General features: G+C 33.2%; 3 protein-coding genes across 3 annotated transcripts; 2 read left to right on the forward strand and 1 right to left on the reverse strand.

Moving 5' to 3' along the window:
- The first annotated feature begins 266 nt into the window (after window positions 1-266).
- On the forward strand, window positions 267-5,378 carry LOC21395587 (linoleate 9S-lipoxygenase 5). Its single transcript, XM_010109708.2, has 9 exons — window positions 267-597; window positions 1,015-1,304; window positions 1,676-1,916; window positions 1,992-2,330; window positions 2,428-2,513; window positions 2,615-2,722; window positions 2,824-3,128; window positions 3,237-3,500; window positions 4,480-5,378. Exons 1-9 carry the CDS (start codon window positions 345-347, stop codon window positions 5,246-5,248), a joined length of 2,655 nt encoding a protein of 884 aa, XP_010108010.1. The 5' UTR covers window positions 267-344; the 3' UTR covers window positions 5,249-5,378.
- Window positions 5,379-7,578: 2,200 nt separating this feature from the next.
- On the forward strand, window positions 7,579-8,492 carry LOC21395588 (photosystem I reaction center subunit II, chloroplastic). The gene has a single exon (XM_010109709.2). It carries the CDS (start codon window positions 7,675-7,677, stop codon window positions 8,326-8,328), a length of 654 nt encoding a protein of 217 aa, XP_010108011.2. The 5' UTR covers window positions 7,579-7,674; the 3' UTR covers window positions 8,329-8,492.
- A 4,476-nt stretch (window positions 8,493-12,968) lies between these two features.
- On the reverse strand, window positions 12,969-15,380 carry LOC21395589. Its single transcript, XM_010109710.2, has 8 exons — window positions 15,262-15,380; window positions 15,099-15,164; window positions 14,871-14,968; window positions 14,705-14,742; window positions 14,508-14,595; window positions 14,214-14,423; window positions 14,045-14,110; window positions 12,969-13,371 (listed from the first exon to the last, which is right to left on the reverse strand). Exons 1-8 carry the CDS (start codon window positions 15,305-15,307, stop codon window positions 13,195-13,197), a joined length of 789 nt encoding a protein of 262 aa, XP_010108012.1. The 5' UTR covers window positions 15,308-15,380; the 3' UTR covers window positions 12,969-13,194.
- Window positions 15,381-17,853: the final 2,473 nt, after the last annotated feature.

Here is a 17,853-nt window from a genome sequence, read left to right on the forward strand (position 1 = left end):
CATAATCAATATTCAAAGAGATGCCTCGTCAATGGAGGCTTTGGCATATGATGTTGGAAAGAAACCCATAGGATATTTCCAAGTCAATAAATGTTTGAAAAAGAAAATTATCTCTAGTCTTTAGAAAAACCAAAAAAAAAAAAAAGTTAGTAAACGGATAGAAGTTTCCTATGGAAAAACTTTTTAAGAATTTTGCTTATATATAGGTTGTAACATTACCATACACATTGAAAACACCTTAAACATCTTGAGAATCAATCTTTTTGAGTCTTTCTTTTCTTTTCTTTTCTTTTCTATTCTTCTCTTTCTTTCTTTCTTTCTGGTTCATTGAGATTAAAGCTATAATGGGGTTTTGTTCAAGTTTAGGAACAAGCCACAAAGCGATGGAAGTGTTTTGTATGAAGAGCAAAGAGAGTACGATTATTAGTCAAAAAAAGGTTGCTGTTGAGACCAAGAAGATCAAAGGAACGGTTGTGTTGATGAAGAAGAATGTTTTGGATTTTAATGATATTAAGGCTTCTTTGCTTGATAGAATCCATGAGCTCTTCGGCAAAGTTGTTTCCATGCAGATTATCAGCTCTGTTCTACCTGATCCAGGTCATCTTCTCTCTCTCTCTCTCTCTCTCTCTCTTTACAATATTTGAGTTGTGTCCTTGAATGAGAACTTTTAACATTCACCCTTTGACCAATTTCTCATACATCAAAAACTTTGTTCATATATTATAATGAAAGAGAACTATTATGGAAGTTTCCCTTTTTTTTTTTTTTTAACGACTCTTTTAAGTTTTATATCAGTTGTTTTTATTTTTTTTCCTCTTTCAAAATGTCTTTTAATTTGAAGAAGATGTTGAATTTGGGGGAATTATCCGATTATAAAGTTGAGACAATATTTGAGTAGGTTAAAAAAAAAAAACAGTAAATTCTTAACATGTTTCTAAGCATTTTTTTTCCCGGTTTCTAATAAGCTTAATGATGAAGCAAAAACTGAGATTCCTTGTATTATGTTATGTTTAGAGAATGGTTTTAGAGGAAAGCTTGGGAAGGTAGCATACTTGGAGAAATGGATCTCAACGATCTCTCCGACGGCGGCAAGAGAAACTCAATTCACCGTTACATTCGAATGGGGCGAAACCATGGGCCTTCCAGGGGCTTTCATCATAAAAAACCATCATCATAGCCAGTTCTTCCTCAAGACAGTAACTTTGGAAGATGTTCCAGGACATGGCAGGGTACATTTTGTGTGCAATTCCTGGGTTTACCCCACACACCGTTACAAGTACAATCGCGTTTTCTTCTCAAGCAAGGTAAGTTGATTGTTTTCTTTAGACGTTAAAGAAAGGTTACATCTGTACTAATTTTGACCTTATTCTTGTGTAAATCTCATATTTTTCAAATTGTCTAGATGAATTTACTCAGTCTTGATTTATTTTTGCTTTTTATTTTTTACTTTTAATCTACAATTATTGGAAGCAAAACCCATATCCCATCTAGACTTCCTTACAAGGAACCGCCTCAATTATTGTCAACAAAAATTACAATTGACAATGACTAATGTTATGATCTGTGACTGAGTTTTGCTTCATCCCCAAGAAACCAACAGTTTTCAAAATAGAATTACATTATGGTTAAGAAACATGTTTTGGACTAACAGAAGAGTCCACGATTTTTGTATCAGACCTACTTGCCATGTCAAACACCCGATCTTTTACGCTACTACCGAGAGGAAGAACTGAAGAATCTGAGAGGAAACGGTACCGGTGAGCTCAAGGAATGGGACAGAGTTTATGACTATGCTTACTACAATGATTTGGGAAGCCCTGACAAGGGTCCAGACTATGCACGCCCTGTTCTTGGTGGAACACAAGAGTATCCTTATCCTCGAAGGGGAAGAACCGGTCGAAAACCGACTAAAACTGGTAAGGAAAATCTGAAACCACGTGAGAGGTTTTAAGCATTTTGAATCAATAATTTGATTTTGTTGAGTGTAACAGATCCCAACAGTGAGAAAAGACTGCCACTTTTGAACCTAGACATCTATGTCCCTAGAGATGAACGGTTTGGACACGTGAAGTTTTCAGATTTTCTGGCCTATGCACTGAAATCCCTTGTCCAAGTCTTGCTTCCGGAGCTAAAATCTTTATGTGACAAAACCATCAATGAGTTTGACAAATTTGAGGATGTTCTTAGGCTCTATGAAGGTGGGCTAAAGCTACCAAACGGGCATACACTAGGTAAGATTAGAGAACGCATCCCGTGGGAGCTACTTAGAGAACTTGCCCGTTCGGATGGGGAGCGATTTCTTAAGTTCCCGATTCCTGCTGTGATCAAAGGTATTCATAGTTCATTCTAGTGAAAAAAGGTGACAACTAGTTCGTAGATAGTTGAAATTGGTATAAATTGTGAAGTGTTCTTGATTGATCATTTCAGAGGACAAATCTGCTTGGAGGACAGATGAGGAGTTTGGACGCGAAATGCTTGCTGGAGTGAACCCCGTCATAATCCGCCGCCTCCAAGTAAAAAAAGAAAACAAATTTTGCTAGCTGAATTAGTTTGGTGAATTTTGTTATAATGGTATTTTTTTATACTAACATTGGCTTAAAAAAAAAAAATACAGGAGTTTCCCCCAGTCAGCAAGCTAGACCCTGAAGTATATGGAAAGCAAAACAGCTCAATAACAAAAGAGCAAATAGAGAAGTACATGAACGGCCTGACTGTTGACCAAGTACTAATCATAATTCTTCCCTAATGTGTCTCAAAACAAAAACAAAAAAATCTCTTGTTGCAAATCTCGAGAACAAAATTTTCTAACATTTTTTTTGACAGGCAATTGAAGAGAACAAGTTGTTCATTCTGGATCACCACGACGCGCTGATGCCATGCCTGAAACGAATAAACTCGACCACCACAAAGACTTACGCGACGAGGACTCTCCTTCTGCTCCAAGATGACGGGACGCTGAAGCCACTGGCCATTGAGCTGAGCTTACCACATCCACAAGGCGACAGTCACGGTGCTGTCAGCAAAGTTTTCACTCCGGCGGAAGAGGGCGTGGAGGGTACGATTTGGCAACTGGCCAAAGCTTATGCTGCCGTGAACGACTCTGGCTATCATCAGCTCATTAGCCACTGGTATTTGATCTACACAACTTAAACATGAATCGTCAATCGTCAGATCACATCATAATTATATCAAATATAAGTATATACTTTATATAATGTGCTGTTTTCTACTTGCAGGTTGAACACGCATGCTGTGATAGAACCGTTTATTATTGCAACAAATAGACAGTTGAGTGTTGTTCACCCAATATACAAGCTTCTAGACCCTCATTTCCGTGACACGATGAACATAAATGCGTTGGCTAGGCAAATACTCATCAATGCCGGCGGTGTCCTTGAGAGGACGGTCTTCCCGGCGACATACGCCATGGAAATGTCTGCTGTGCTCTACAAGAACTGGGTGTTCACAGACCACGCACTGCCTACTGACCTCCTCAACAGGTGAGTCATTCACATCCAATTGCTTCCATCTTTTAAAAAAAAAAAAAATTATTTGCTTGGGAAAATGAAGGAAAAATATATCCTTGGAATTGTCTTCAGTCCGGTAGCGGTGCTTGCACATTTTTTTTAAAATGTGTACATTTCTTTTAATATGTACATTTCTTTTTATAATAAAATATATAATATATACATATTTTAAAATAAAATATACACATTTTTAAAAAATATATATATTTTAAAGAAAAAATATATAAATGTCGCTCCAATTTAGTAGCGAATTTGGTGAATTTTCCTATATCCTTTATTTTAAATTAATCAATCAACTAAGTAATTTCAGTACATATAATACTCATTAATCTTCTGTCACATAAATAGTAATGCACTTTTGTTTGTGGTAATATATGCATATTACTTACGCAAGAATGCTACAAACCTACCATATCAAATAATGTTCATCATTGATTAGTAGGAATGACAGGCACTGTGGTGAGGTGGCAATTCTGCAAAATAGGTTCACATTTCATGTTTTATTAGTGGTATTACTTAACACTAATGATGTCCTTTAAAGTATTTTTCATACATACAATAGTAAATGTAAATTACATGATTATGTAATTTGTATTTTAGGGGTATACATTACATATTAATAGTACTAATACTGATTGTGGCAAAACAGTAAATGATGATCGCTACATGATTTTTGTTCTCTTATTCATGATTCAATTTTTATACCCGTATTTAGTTCTCTAAAACAGTGATACTAACACCTTTGCAGACTTTTGACGAGTCTTTTGCATTCCACTTGGAAGTCTCATCTCCCACTTTAGAAGTGTGTGTGTGTGTATATATGTATATGTGTGTGTATATAGATATATATATATAATTTGGAACTCAAGCTGATTATAATTATCCAATATTACTGTTATTGTTATTTTTTAGAAAATTTCCTGCTTATCATCTCACTTAACTTCATTTACAGAGGAGTGGCGATCCCTGACCCCGGCAGCCCCCACGGCCTGAAACTCCTAATCCCCGACTACCCCTACGCCGTCGACGGCCTCGAAATCTGGTCCGCCATCAAAACATGGGTAACCGACTACATCAGCCTTTACTATCCCTCGGACTCCGCCGTCGCCGCCGACCCGGAGCTCCAGTTCTGGTGGACCGAGATCCGCAAGGTCGGCCACGGCGACAAGAAGGACGAACCCTGGTGGCCCCAGATGAGCACCATCGCCGACCTCGTAAACTCCGCCACCACCATCATCTGGGTCGCCTCCGCCCTCCACGCCGCCGTCAACTTCGGGCAGTACCCCTACGCCGGGTTCCTCCCCAACCGCCCCACCGTCAGCCGCCGCTTCATGCCGGAGCCGGGCACGCCGGAGTTCGCCGAGCTCGAGTCCGACCCCGACGCCGCCTTCTTGAAGACCATCACGGCGCAGTTCCAGGCGCTGCTCGGCGTGTCGCTGATCGAGATCCTGTCGAGGCATTCGACGGACGAGGTCTATCTTGGCCAACGGGACACGCCGGAGTGGACCGACGATGGGGAAGCCATTGAAGCGTTTGAGAGGTTTGGCAAAAGGTTGGTGGAGATTGAGGAGAGGATTTTGGAGAGGAATAGGGATGAGAGGTTGAGGAACAGAGTGGGACCGGTGAAGGTTCCGTACACTCTGTTGTTTCCTGGTACCTCGGACTTTACGAGGGAGGGTGGGCTTACTGGGAAGGGTATTCCCAATAGTATCTCCATATGAACAGTGTTTTTTAATATTTTTAATGTATAGTTTATGTTGGAGAGTTGTATGAACAGAAGAAGAATTGTGTGTTTTACTTTCTTATAACTTATTCTTGGTTATGTGAGCTCAGAATGTATGTTGTATTTGTGTGTCAGATTTTCAGTGTTTTTTTACAGATTTTCAGTTTGTGAGTACTGATTACTGAAGAGTTCGTGTAGTAGTATTGATGACAAATGACGTTTTTTTTTTTTTTTTTTTTTTTTTTTTTTTTTCAAATTTAAAAAAAAAATAATTTTTTTTTTTTCGGGGCAATATGAAGACATAATAATGTTCTCTGTTCCGGTGAAATTTTAGTAAGCCCGGAGAGAATTACAGACTCCAATGTCGGGATTGCTATGAATGTTCGGGCTCTTTTTGTTTCAACAACTCACACTGTTATTTAATTCATGATTTAAATTGGTGTTTGAGAGAGTAAAATATAAGGACAATTCAATTTATTAATAATAATTTAAGAACAACTCAAATTGTTAATTTTAAAATTTACCTCTTTTTTAAATTTTAACAATCTGAATTGTTGTCAACAGTCCAATAATTTCATATTTTATTTTTTTTCCTTCTTCAATTTCAATCTTAAAAATATCATAATTTTTTTATTTTAATTCTGATTAAGATGATTTTTTTTAATGTGTTCATAATGAAGAGAGGAACAAATCTCCACTCATGTTGCATATTTTTAATGTCATTTATAATAAGATTTTATAAGATTTGTTACAAAACTTTAACTACAGTTTTCAACACTTTATTCAAATACAGTTCAGATTTTATTCACAATTTAAATTATAATTTATTTACATATACCAAAATAATAATTTAAATCACTACAGTTTAAATTATATAATTCTAACTAAAAAGATTCAAATCTCTACCGTTTTAGTCGTTGAACCAACAAGTCCTAACGAATTTGAATGTTGAAATTGTAAAATAAAATGATATGGAACTTTAAACAAAACACGATTACTTATAAGCTTGATATGACACGTCGTTTTATTTTGAGTAAAACTACCAACCTTCTTGTTGTTTATGTGAAGAAGCGATAAACGACATTGAAACGAAACGTATTTTTTACTAAGGAAAAACATGTCGTTTCGACGATTGCTTTTCGAGTAAACTACCAAATGACTTGTTTGTACGAAGTAAGTGATAAATGACAGTGAAGCGAAACATACTTTGTGTCGAGGAAAAACATGTTGTTTCGATGATTTGTTGTAAAGCTTACTAGTATATATTATAGAGTTAATTTCATAAATGGTTTCTCAAGTTTACACTAAATTTTATTTTAATTATTAACTTTTTAAACGTCGTACAGATGATTTTTGAGGTTTTATTTTACTTCAATTTTGATACAATATTTGAAAAGTCATGAACTAAATTTCCTATAAAATAAATTGAAACAAAAAAAAAACTTTAGGGACCAACTGTATGAAGCTTGAAAAATCAAGAATTAAAGTGAGATTGAAATTAAACCTCAGAAATCAAGATTAACCCTATAATTATATTATAGGAAGAAGAAGGACGCTGCAAAGATAAATACCATATGACATGTCATTTTCAAGATTGCTTATAGTTTGGATTAATCTCCTTTTTAGTCCCTAATTATACGCCAAATCTTATTAGGGTCCAGACTTTTTAAACGTTTCAAAACTACTTCCAAATCTATCAAATTGTATCAAGTTAGTCCTTTCATATGTCTGACAGTTAAAATTTTGACAAATAAATACACGTGAGGACAATGTGAGGTTTAATGACAGTTAATTTTGCAATTTTACATATTTGAGAATTGACTTTTTAAAAAGGGGTCGAGTATTTTTCCTGTCGAGATTTTAATTATCAGACGGATAAAATGACTAAATTAAAACAATTTAATAGACGATAGACTCTTTTATATGATATTTAAAATGTAGCTTAGCAAAATGATAATTTGGCAAACATCTATAATTATCCCAATAATCTTTGTAAATGCTAAATGGAATTTCCATCTCATAAAAAACTTGAGAAAAAAAATAAAAAAAACAAATAAATGAGTCGATTAAACGGATATTTTTCCCTTTGTAAAAGAAATGAATCTCTAGCTCTCTCTCTCTTTCCATTTTTTTTTTTTTTTTTTTAATGGGAAAAGAAATGGGTCCTTTAACTAATCTAAAATAGAGTTTACACGTCGACGGTTGACCAGAAAAGAGATATGCAGAAGCAGCACATGAGGTATGGGTAAGAGAACGTATCAAAATCACAAATTCTAATTGGTCCAAGCAATATCACCTTATCCACACCACATCCCCAAATCCCCTAAAACTCCCAAACAAAAATAAGCCTTCAAAACTCAACAACCACCGCCACAACACAAGAAATTCTCTTCCCACACCCCAATCTCCAAAACCCAGTTTTCCATGGCCATGGCGACTCAAGCCACCACCACTCTCTTCACCCCGACCCTCTCCGCCCCGAAAGCCGGCGACCGCGGCGTTGCTGTCACATGGAAACAATCCCTCACCTCCTCCTTCACCACCCCAAAACCCTTCAAGCTCTCCCGACCAAGCAGCGGCAGCAGCACCATCGTCCGCGCCGCCGCAGAGGAGGCGACTAAGGCCCCTACGAAGGAGGCCCCCGTCGGGTTCACCCCGCCGGAGCTCGACCCCAACACGCCCTCCCCGATCTTCGGGGGCAGCACGGGCGGGCTGCTGAGGAAGGCGCAGGTGGAGGAGTTCTACGTCATAACATGGGACTCCCCGAAGGAGCAGATCTTCGAGATGGTGACGGGCGGCGCCGCCATCATGCGGCAGGGCCCGAACCTGCTGAAGCTGGCCAGGAAGGAGCAGTGCTTGGCGCTCGGGACCAGGCTTAGGTCAAAGTACAAGATCAAGTACCAGTTCTACAGGGTTTTCCCTAATGGTGAGGTTCAATACTTGCACCCCAAGGATGGTGTTTATCCTGAGAAGGTCAACCCTGGGCGCCAAGGGGTTGGGCAGAACTTTAGGTCCATTGGGAAGAATGTTAGCCCCATTGAGGTCAAGTTCACTGGGAAGCAACCTTATGATTTGTAAGAATATAATATAATGTTTGATCAGGGCTCTTGTTAATTTTGTGGTTGTAATGTATTTATATGATCATGACCATCTTCATGGACTACGTTAAAATTTTAAAATTGTTTTACCCTTTTGCTTGTAATTTCTCTTTTGCATATCTGAAAACATGATGCATCCGTGTATATGTTGTTTCTTTGTGTAATATGTTTTTTTTTTTTTTTTTTTTTTTTTTTTTTTTTTTTAAAGTCCAAAATTATGAACTTAAGGCAACAAATTTAATTATGATCCTATCAGAAATATTAATGTATGTGTGTATATTATTTTAGGTAACATGAAAATAGTAGGAAATTGGTTTGGGCACTTACGTGTGCTTATAAATAGGATTTAGTACTAACATTCTCTGCTTTGAGATGTGTATGTGTTTTTTAAGCGGGAATTTTCTGGTGATCAAATTTGGAAATTAACATGGGAAAACAGTAGGAAATTGGGTTTGTGCACTTGAAGTGTGCTTGTAATAACAATTAGAGGATTGCCATTCTTTGGCATTTCATTAATTACATCATAACGGATTAAACGAGTGGAATTGTTGCGCTATCCATATATTTGGGTTTCGCCTTTTTACTTTTTGAATTCATGTAAATAAGAAAACTTGTTGCAATATTCCCGAGTTAGGAGATACAAAAAGGGTGTCAAAAGTTTCTCAAATCATACCAATTTGGAAAGAAAAGGGCAGATACATAGAACATATGCCATCAAATAACATGTATGTTGCGCTATCCATATATTTGGGTTTCGCCTTTTTACTTTTTGAATTCATGTAAATAAGAAAACTTGTTGCAATATTCCCGAGTTAGGAGATACAAAAAGGGTGTCAAAAGTTTATGCCAAAAAAAAAAAATTTTATAAAAAAAAAAAAAAAAAAAAAAAAAAAAAAAAAAAACACACACACAAGTAGAAAATTATTTTTGGTATTAGGAGATCATAATTTATGGTTAGGTAAAGGGGACATGTTCTGCTGCTCTTTATTCACAAGAGATTATATATATATATATATATATATGGTACAATTAAGAATGTGTACTACATTCTATTAAGGATAACATTTACATTTCACCATGAAGAATAACATTGCTTGCATTAACATTACGAGGCCAATCTAATCCAGGTAAGATCGAGCACTACAACTTTAGTGACTTGGGATCCGTTTAGTTCATGCGTTCAAGCCAGTAATTTTTAATTTTAGCATTTGAAATTCAAATTTTTTGTGAGAGAAAAACACTATAACAGAAGTAAAATTATAAGTTTAAACGCATAAAACAAACGGGCCTTAGTGACTTAGATATTGATGGTTTACAGCTCTAACCCATCCTTTGCCCATACGGTGATCAACGATTCTTCCCAATTATTCATTATGGTGAGTAGACTAAAACTAAGATAAGTCTTATATTTAAATTTTTTTTATAATAAGAAAACTTACGAAGGACAAAAGCGGAGGTGTATCTCTCTCTTGTTATTTGTTAAAGTAGAATAGGAACATAATTATTCTCTTTTGTAGTCGATAACAAGGGGAAAGATCAAACGTACAAGCTTCTCCGGGGACTTCAAAGTTTGTGACTGATGTTGTTCAAATTTCGATTTAAACGGTTATGCTACGGTGTTTGTTTGTTTGTTTTTTTTTTTTTTTTTTTTTTTTTATTTGTATTTAATTTCTTTCAAACTATTTCTTTTAGTTCAATTCATTAATTATATTTTTATGACTTCACATCACATGTTTGATTTTCAGCATTAGAAATAGTGTTTAAACAATCATATTACGACATGTTATATAAAAAATTAAAATACTTTATGACTTTTACATGTTTTAATATTCGAGTCTATTAAATGATATGACATAGAATGATTGGTTAAACACTATTAATTGAGACGTTAAAAAATATTAATCTCATTTTCATGGTGATAAAATCCAGTTTTTGCTTGCCTTATGAAACCTTAACAATTATTATGCTATCAAAAAAATATATTGAAAAACTATTTTTCCTCCCAAGTCCCACCACTTCCTTCATTAATATTTAACATTAATAATATCAATTATCTATAGACTCTACCAAAGGAAATCATATAATAAATTATTAAAAGAAGAAAATATTAACGCATATGAGCATACAAGAGGCAGTCCATTACGCACAAGTGACTAATTGGGACAGCCAAAGACCTTAATACTTTTTTAGAAGTGAATCATATAAAAAATAAGATTGCTTTTAAAATTGAAGGAACTAACAAAAACATCATATCAAAGCATATATACAACACGGAACATTGTTTTGTGTTATTATTCTGTCATGACACCGAGAAGTATGGCCAAGTCAATTTTTTAAACTTTAGACTTGAAAGTTGCTGGCATTGTCGGTCCATTTGATACCCTGTTTTGGGGCAGGTGTATCCATTATACAAGCCACTTAATTCATAGTTTATATATAATTAAAAAAAAGCCAATTAATTTACAATTTATCTCCACCAAAAAAAAAATTCATAATACATAGTACTTCGAAAGCTTGTTTTTGTTTTTTTTGTTTTTTTTTAAGAAGTCCAATTTTAATCTCTCTCAACAAAAATTAGTTACAAGTATCCATACTTAAACACAATAATGATGTGTTGGTTCAGTAGTTTAGTCCAGCTGAGTCCATTTAAGCTGCTCCAAAGTCCCAAAAACGTGTTTAGTAAGAGCATTAATTTGAATTAAATGTCCAGTTTAATTTGAGCAAAACAATACAAAAAATAGAGCATTAATTTGAATTAAATGCCCAGTTTAATTTGAGCAAAACAATACAAAAAATAGTTTAAGGGCCAGTTTAAGGTTGCTGTGCTTTTAAAATAATTGTTGTGCTTAAGATAGATGCACTGCTTTTACTTAAAGTAAAAGCAAAAGTAGAAGTAGAATTTAAAAGTTACACATTTTAACTTATCAAAATAACTTAAAAAGTACATTAATTTATGTACAAAGTGCTTTTGTGCATCTTTATCAAACACTATAATTACATTATTTATTATGCAAAGTACTTTCAAGAGTTTCAAAAGTAATTCCAAACACACCCTAAGCCCCCATCCCCATCAGTTCTACTTTTCAAACCATTCCTCTTTTTAGAACCTCTGTTTTTCCATCAGGTTGAAGTAAGCGTTGGTAGCTTAAGTGCTTTGATAACGTATGATGCTCTAAATATTGATATGATGATGGCCACTAGATTACTGAGCCTCTTTTTACTGAAAAAAAAAAAACACTCAATGGCTTGTGTTTTTTTATTATTTTATTTTATTTTATTCTTTTATTGTGTCTAATGGTTTGTTTCCATTCAATTACATGTTATTAATCTGATTCGAATCGTATAAATAGAGTCTTCTTTTTTTGTTTATTAATTCTTATTGTTAATCTGAATGAAAATTTTCTTTTTTTTATTTATATTAACCTCTTTGAATGAAAATTTGCTCAAGTATTTTACTGAATCAAAAATTATTTCAACTTGTTAAACTGAAATAATAACTTCAATTGCACATGAATAATAGATATTGCATAAATTTTTTTTTAAATACTCGTTTTTTATTATATTTTTGTACAGGTTTTAGTTTTTCTTCAATGTAAAATTTTTTTATTTATATTATCAACTTCAAAAAAAATGAATTTTTCATATAGGAAAAAAAAACTCAATTGAAATTAGATACTCTTACACATCCAAACACCAGTTCAGTTTAAACTACAATTTTAAGACCTCATCTAAACATTAATTATGATTATATTTTCTGTTCGGATTAAAAGTTAAGTTGCATGTCCAAACGCTAGTTTAAACTACTGTTTAAATTGCACTGTTCAAATTTTTTTATTCAAATTAAAAAAATTTAAATTAACACAGTTTGAGCCAACATAACAAACGGGCACTAAGAAAAAAAATTCTCTTTTCTTATATTTTTGTCGCCTAAATTATACACATCACTTTTCTTCCTATTTTCCTTCACTCTTAGCTTACCAAACATGCAACTATGTGAGCCAAAAGATAACACTAAGGGTATATTTGTTTGACCGTATTAAAATACCGTATTATATAATAATATAATAATACAATATTTTGTGTGACCATCGTATTGTATAAATTAATACAAATGGTAAATTAATACGGCAAATATCGTATTATTGAATACGGCTCATTTTTAGCGTATTGTATTGCATTATTTTATAGTGGATTAATAATTCATGTCAGGGTTTGGCACGACTAGAGGTCGAGTCAGGGTCATGTCGGAGCCTATAATTGTTAAAAAATTTACGAGGCACAATGCAAATTTTATGTTTATTAAAAACTACATTTTGATCCCAAAACTTTTACAAAATTACAATTTAACCCTAAAACTTTTATAAAATTTCATATTGACCCCAAACTTTTAAAAAATTATATTTTTACCTCAATATTTTTTTAAATTGCATTTTGCATCAAAAATTACTAAAATTTTACATTTTACTCTCTTATACAATACATCACGACACCAAACAACGTATTATATTATGATATACAATACAATACAATATATCTTATACAATATAATATAATACAAGTTATCAAACATGACCTAAGAGGAAATGCATCTACACATGACCCCACGCGAAGGTTCTCGAATGGCCCAAAGTGCATTATTTATGTAAACCATTTAGCATAATTTATTCGACATTATTGATGTACATACCAGATTTACAAAGATAGATACAATTGTCATTTTGGGATATGCACAATCCATCTTTTTCATACACATAATATCTGACGCATACGGACATTATACAATATGGACAACATTATGGGCGTAGCATGTACATGTTGAGATCAAACACTAATTTAAGATCATCAGTCAAGCTCCGACGGCTGTGGTTGCAAGAATGGAATCATTAATCTCGCTCTTGCTGCGGCTGATCCTTTGATCTCCACCGTCAGCTTTGCTGATCCATATCTCGGGTATCACTTGTTCCAGATTGTTGACCGTCTCTAATACATAATCTGCTTCCTTGGTTTTCACGGTTTTCCCAACCTTCACCCACAAAAATAGAAAATTCACTTTATTAGAATAAAGTATTTAAAAATAAAAATAAAACCATCATTCGATAACGAATTGCATTTTACTAAGAATCCAACGGTAGAGTATAGATATATAATGTTTGTTTCACGTTTTTTATTTTGATGTGATTTTATCAAAAATAAAAGATGCTTTCATATTATCTACTCCTAAAAACCTTATACATTAGAGTTGGTTCTTCAACAAACAAAAAAGGAACTTCTATGTAAAGTTTCTTTTTGGTATCATGTATTTTTTCGAAATAAATTGATAATTAATTTAACATATAAATATGATGAAATTTGACAAAAAATGTAACCAACATAACATAATGCAAAAAACAAAGAAAAGAAGAGCAGAAAATTCACAGGTGGAGCAATAATATTACAATAATAAAAGCAGGCGATGTGGGTCCTACTATTAAAAAAAATCCCACATTGTATTACGTGGAATGATTTCGGACCAGAAAAGATCCTACGAATTGTAATATTTGAAAAGTCAATATATTATGGCCCCTCGTTCTTAAGTAAAAAATTTTAAAAAATAATTACATTCAATTTTTATATTATAATAAAAAATTTTCACATAAAATTATATTTAAATTTAAATTAATAAATTAATGGGTCGATAAAAAGAAAAAAAAAATTACCAAAGCTGTCCAAAGACCGACGGCCTTGCCAGCGGCAATATTTTTGACATTGTCATCAAGAAACAGCTGCAAAAAAGTAAACACAAAACGGCGTCGTTGAATTCGTCAGCGCCGTCGCGCCGCCATCTCAAAAATCAATATAAAACAACGAAACGACAAAACAACTTACTGTACGACGAGGATCAACGCGAGCAACAGCCAAAGCAATTTTGAAGGCGTCCATGGAAGGCTTCAAAACGACAGGGATTTCGTCAGGCTTACTGGCTTTGGCCAGGTTCGGATTCATCGTCTCGAAGCATATGATCTGATCAAAGCACTCGGATAATCCCAGCCGTTCCAATGCCTTGATCGCGTGATTCCGATCCGAGTTCGTGAAAATCTGAAAATAATTAAATTTAGTTTTGGATTTTTTGTCGTTTTAAATTTTTTTTGTTTGGATTGATTAATTAATTAATTAGCTTACGATTTTCCTCTGCGAAATGCTTCGGAGCAAGGCTCGGAGTTGAGGATCGGGTTTGATTAGCTCGTACGGCAATCTTCCGTGTACGAAACTGATAATCGTGGAAAAAGGAAAAACACACAACTTTCAGCGAAATTAATCAAAGGGAAAAAGGATATTAATTAATACTAATTTGAATCAGATTAAGCTAATTAATTCACCTGTGATAATCATCGGCGTCAATATCATAGCCTAATATCTGCACACACACAAAAAAAAAAAAAAAAAAAAAAAAAAAATTGAAATGAGAAAAAGAGAAAAAAAAAATTAAAGGTTTTTGTTTTATTTATTTTGGAAATTTGTTTCTCTATGAAGAAGATGAATTACTCTTAAGCCAGCGAGAGTGCTGCCGTATGTTTTGAAAAGCTCGACTCTAAGAGTCGAGGCTTGGCTCTCTGGAAATCCACATTTCTCAACAAGAAAATCTGCAAAATTAATTTTTCAAAAAAAAAAAAAAATTATTCAATTAAATACTTTTACGGAACAAAAAGTGGAGATTTTTAAAATTTTTTTTTATTTTTTTTATTTTTTTTATTTTTTATAATTGTATTATACCTTCAATGTTTTTCTTGCAAGCTGAAGCTATTCCAGTGTTGGCAGGGTACAAAGTATCATCCAAATCTACTCCAAACATAACAAAATTAAATTAAATTAAAACATTACTCGAAAAAAATTCTTCAAGAAAGGAAAAAAATTAAAAAAGAGAGAATGGAATTACCGAAGAGAATGGAATCGAAAGAAGAGGAACTGATCAAAAACTCCATGGCAAAGAAATCGAGAGAAAAAGCAGAGAAATTATAAAATGCAGAAAGAAGCAAAAGAGAGCTAAAAAAAAACTGAAAATGGAGCCTTTTTTTTTTTTTTTTGGGTGATGAAGAAGAGAATGCAAAAGAGCAAGTCGTTTGAGAAGGAAGAGAAGAGGAGTATTTATAGAGGCGATTTAGACCGACGTGTTTGTGTGTAAAGATGGATAAATACGTCACATGTCGGATAGAGGATGCTGACTCACTTCAAGCGTTCACTTGCGATTCTTGTTGTTTGCTTTGTCCGATTGAATTGTGAATGGTGGCCCACACGGCAGGCCCATAAAAGCCCACGCCGTTTGGGGGGAGGCGTGGATTGACGGAAAAGCCCCTCGTTCGTGAACTGGGGAAAATCGGATGCTTTTCTTTTTAGCGTGGGAATTCGGTATTTTTGCGTAGTTTGCATATATTTTGCGTTTTACGTGGCCATGCATTGCACGAAGCTCCAATAATGTTTTAAAGCTTTTTTTTTTTTTTTTTTTCCGTTTGATGAAGAAGATTGGGGCAGCTTGATGTTAAAACGTCAATAATAACAATAATAATAATAATAATAATAATAATAATAATAATAATAATAAAATAAAGACAATAGTGTAAAACAAGTACAGGTAACGTCAAGCACAATCTAAAAATTATTAAGAGGAAGAAAAAAGACAAAATGAAAAACTTATCAAAGTATTTGTCAGGGTAAAAAACAATGGAAAAGATCAAGGAGAGAGCGAGATTCGTACTGGAGGGTGTTTAAGTAAAATTGCGATTTGAACAGGATGAAACTTCAGTAGTGTTCATTGGCAGGTGAAACTCGTGGTATAATTAATTAGTACAATGATATTTCAAAAGAAGAAGCGATAGCGACCAAACAAATGGGGCATCCGAATTAATATATATATATATATATCTATATTAAGTGGTGCATTATATATATGATTAATTGATTCCATTTCCAATGTGATCAACGCTTTTTAATTGGACAATATTTGTTTAACTATATAGAATAGATTGCAAAAGATATGATGGGACACCATCATCAACCTTAACTGAACAATATTTTCTTATTAATGAGATTGGAGTTGCAGATAAGCTCCCTTTCATGTGTAATAATAATAATGTGCATATAATATAGAAAAATGTTAACATCACTTATTTTATCACTATTCTTTTCACTTTCTGTATTCATTATTTGATATGAGGACCTCACTTTATCATAAAAAATGACAAAAAGAGTGACAAAAATAATGATAATTTTACTAATAAAAAACAAAATCATTAAACTTCAAATTCTAATAGCCTATAAGTGGCAACTTACCATGTTAATTTATAATATAAAGTAGTGAGAGAACAGTTATCAATTATATACGCGTCTCTTTTTTTATTTTTACTACTAACTAATATTGTTAAACTATATTTTGTACCACAAGCTGTTAGTAAGCAAGTAATTAATAATTAATCAGCATTATTCTGATATTAAGTTTAAGTAGCTAATGTTACATCCTACACCCTTATACATCTACATCCATTCATTAAAAAAGTGTCATACAAAATTGTTATACGAAACCATACATAATCACTATCATCAAACATTTTTTTTAAGCAGGAAATCTTCACCTCGTTATTGTCAATTTTGATGACGAGTTAAGCCATATTTCGTCGAGAAGTGGATATTAGGTATGCAAGCAATATAGATAAATATGTCTACATCATGTATATTAATGCCTCGTTTAGTTTATTTATTCAAATTTTTAATTTAAATTGAGATATGATTTTATGTAAAATTTTTTTACCGTAATAAAAAAAATTAAATATAACTTTTTATGAGAATTTTTAACGATAATAAAATTAAAATTAAAAATTTAAATTGAGAAAATAAACGGAACAAAATTTTCATTAAACCCAACAGCTAGAGACGGTCCATTATTATTGTTATAATTGGAGAATGACAACGAAGTGTTTGATATGACACGCTAAAGAGAGAGACAATGGATGGTGATGGGATTGTGGTGGTGACATGAAAGCCAGCATCAACTATATATATATATATATATAGATACATATATGTATTTATATGTATATGTATATATCTAATAATTTAAGCTTGTTTATTTGCTTCATGATGGCAGCAACATAGTGAAAAAAAAAAATAAAAGAAAAAAGAAAAACCAATGCAATATTGCTCAACATTCTGATTCTAAACGCTCATTGGTTGTGAAAAAAGAAAGTTGGAATCTATTTGTGCCAAAAAATTTCACCTAACAAACAATATGCACCACGTCTTGTGCCATATGACATCAACAAATCAAGGTCTCATGCATCAAATTCCTTTTCATTTTGTGAAACAATTTAGACTGTGGGTTGAAATTACTTTAAGGTTTTGTATTTTTTTTTTCACAGCACTAGTAAAAATATATTTCATAAATAACACTTATTACTTATTTTGATTATTTCTTTTTATATTGTCACTTTAATAATTACAATAAATAATTATTCTAATTACCAGATCACCTTTGCAT

This window comes from Morus notabilis, unplaced genomic scaffold, assembly GCF_000414095.1.
Source record: "Morus notabilis unplaced genomic scaffold, ASM41409v2 Scaffold159, whole genome shotgun sequence".
Taxonomy (NCBI): domain Eukaryota; kingdom Viridiplantae; phylum Streptophyta; class Magnoliopsida; order Rosales; family Moraceae; genus Morus; species Morus notabilis.

What these genes read in the sequence shown, in the direction of transcription:
- LOC21395587 (XM_010109708.2), top strand. Translation starts at nt 345, where the DNA reads ATGGGGTTTTGTTCAAGTTTAGGAACAAGCCACAAAGCGATGGAAGTG. An exon ending in TCGAAAACCGACTAAAACTG is followed by an intron (nt 1,917 to 1,991) that starts GTAAGGAAAATC and finishes TGAGTGTAACAG; the next exon opens with ATCCCAACAGTGAGAAAAGA. An exon ending in CATCAGCTCATTAGCCACTG is followed by an intron (nt 3,129 to 3,236) that starts GTATTTGATCTA and finishes TTCTACTTGCAG; the next exon opens with GTTGAACACGCATGCTGTGA.
- LOC21395588 (XM_010109709.2), top strand. Translation starts at nt 7,675, where the DNA reads ATGGCCATGGCGACTCAAGCCACCACCACTCTCTTCACCCCGACCCTC.
- LOC21395589 (XM_010109710.2), bottom strand. Translation starts at nt 15,307, where the DNA reads ATGGAGTTTTTGATCAGTTCCTCTTCTTTCGATTCCATTCTCTTCG. An exon ending in TTGCAAGAAAAACATTGAAG is followed by an intron (nt 14,969 to 15,098) that starts GTATAATACAAT and finishes TTAATTTTGCAG; the next exon opens with ATTTTCTTGTTGAGAAATGT. An exon ending in GCACTCTCGCTGGCTTAAGA is followed by an intron (nt 14,743 to 14,870) that starts GTAATTCATCTT and finishes GTGTGTGTGCAG; the next exon opens with ATATTAGGCTATGATATTGA.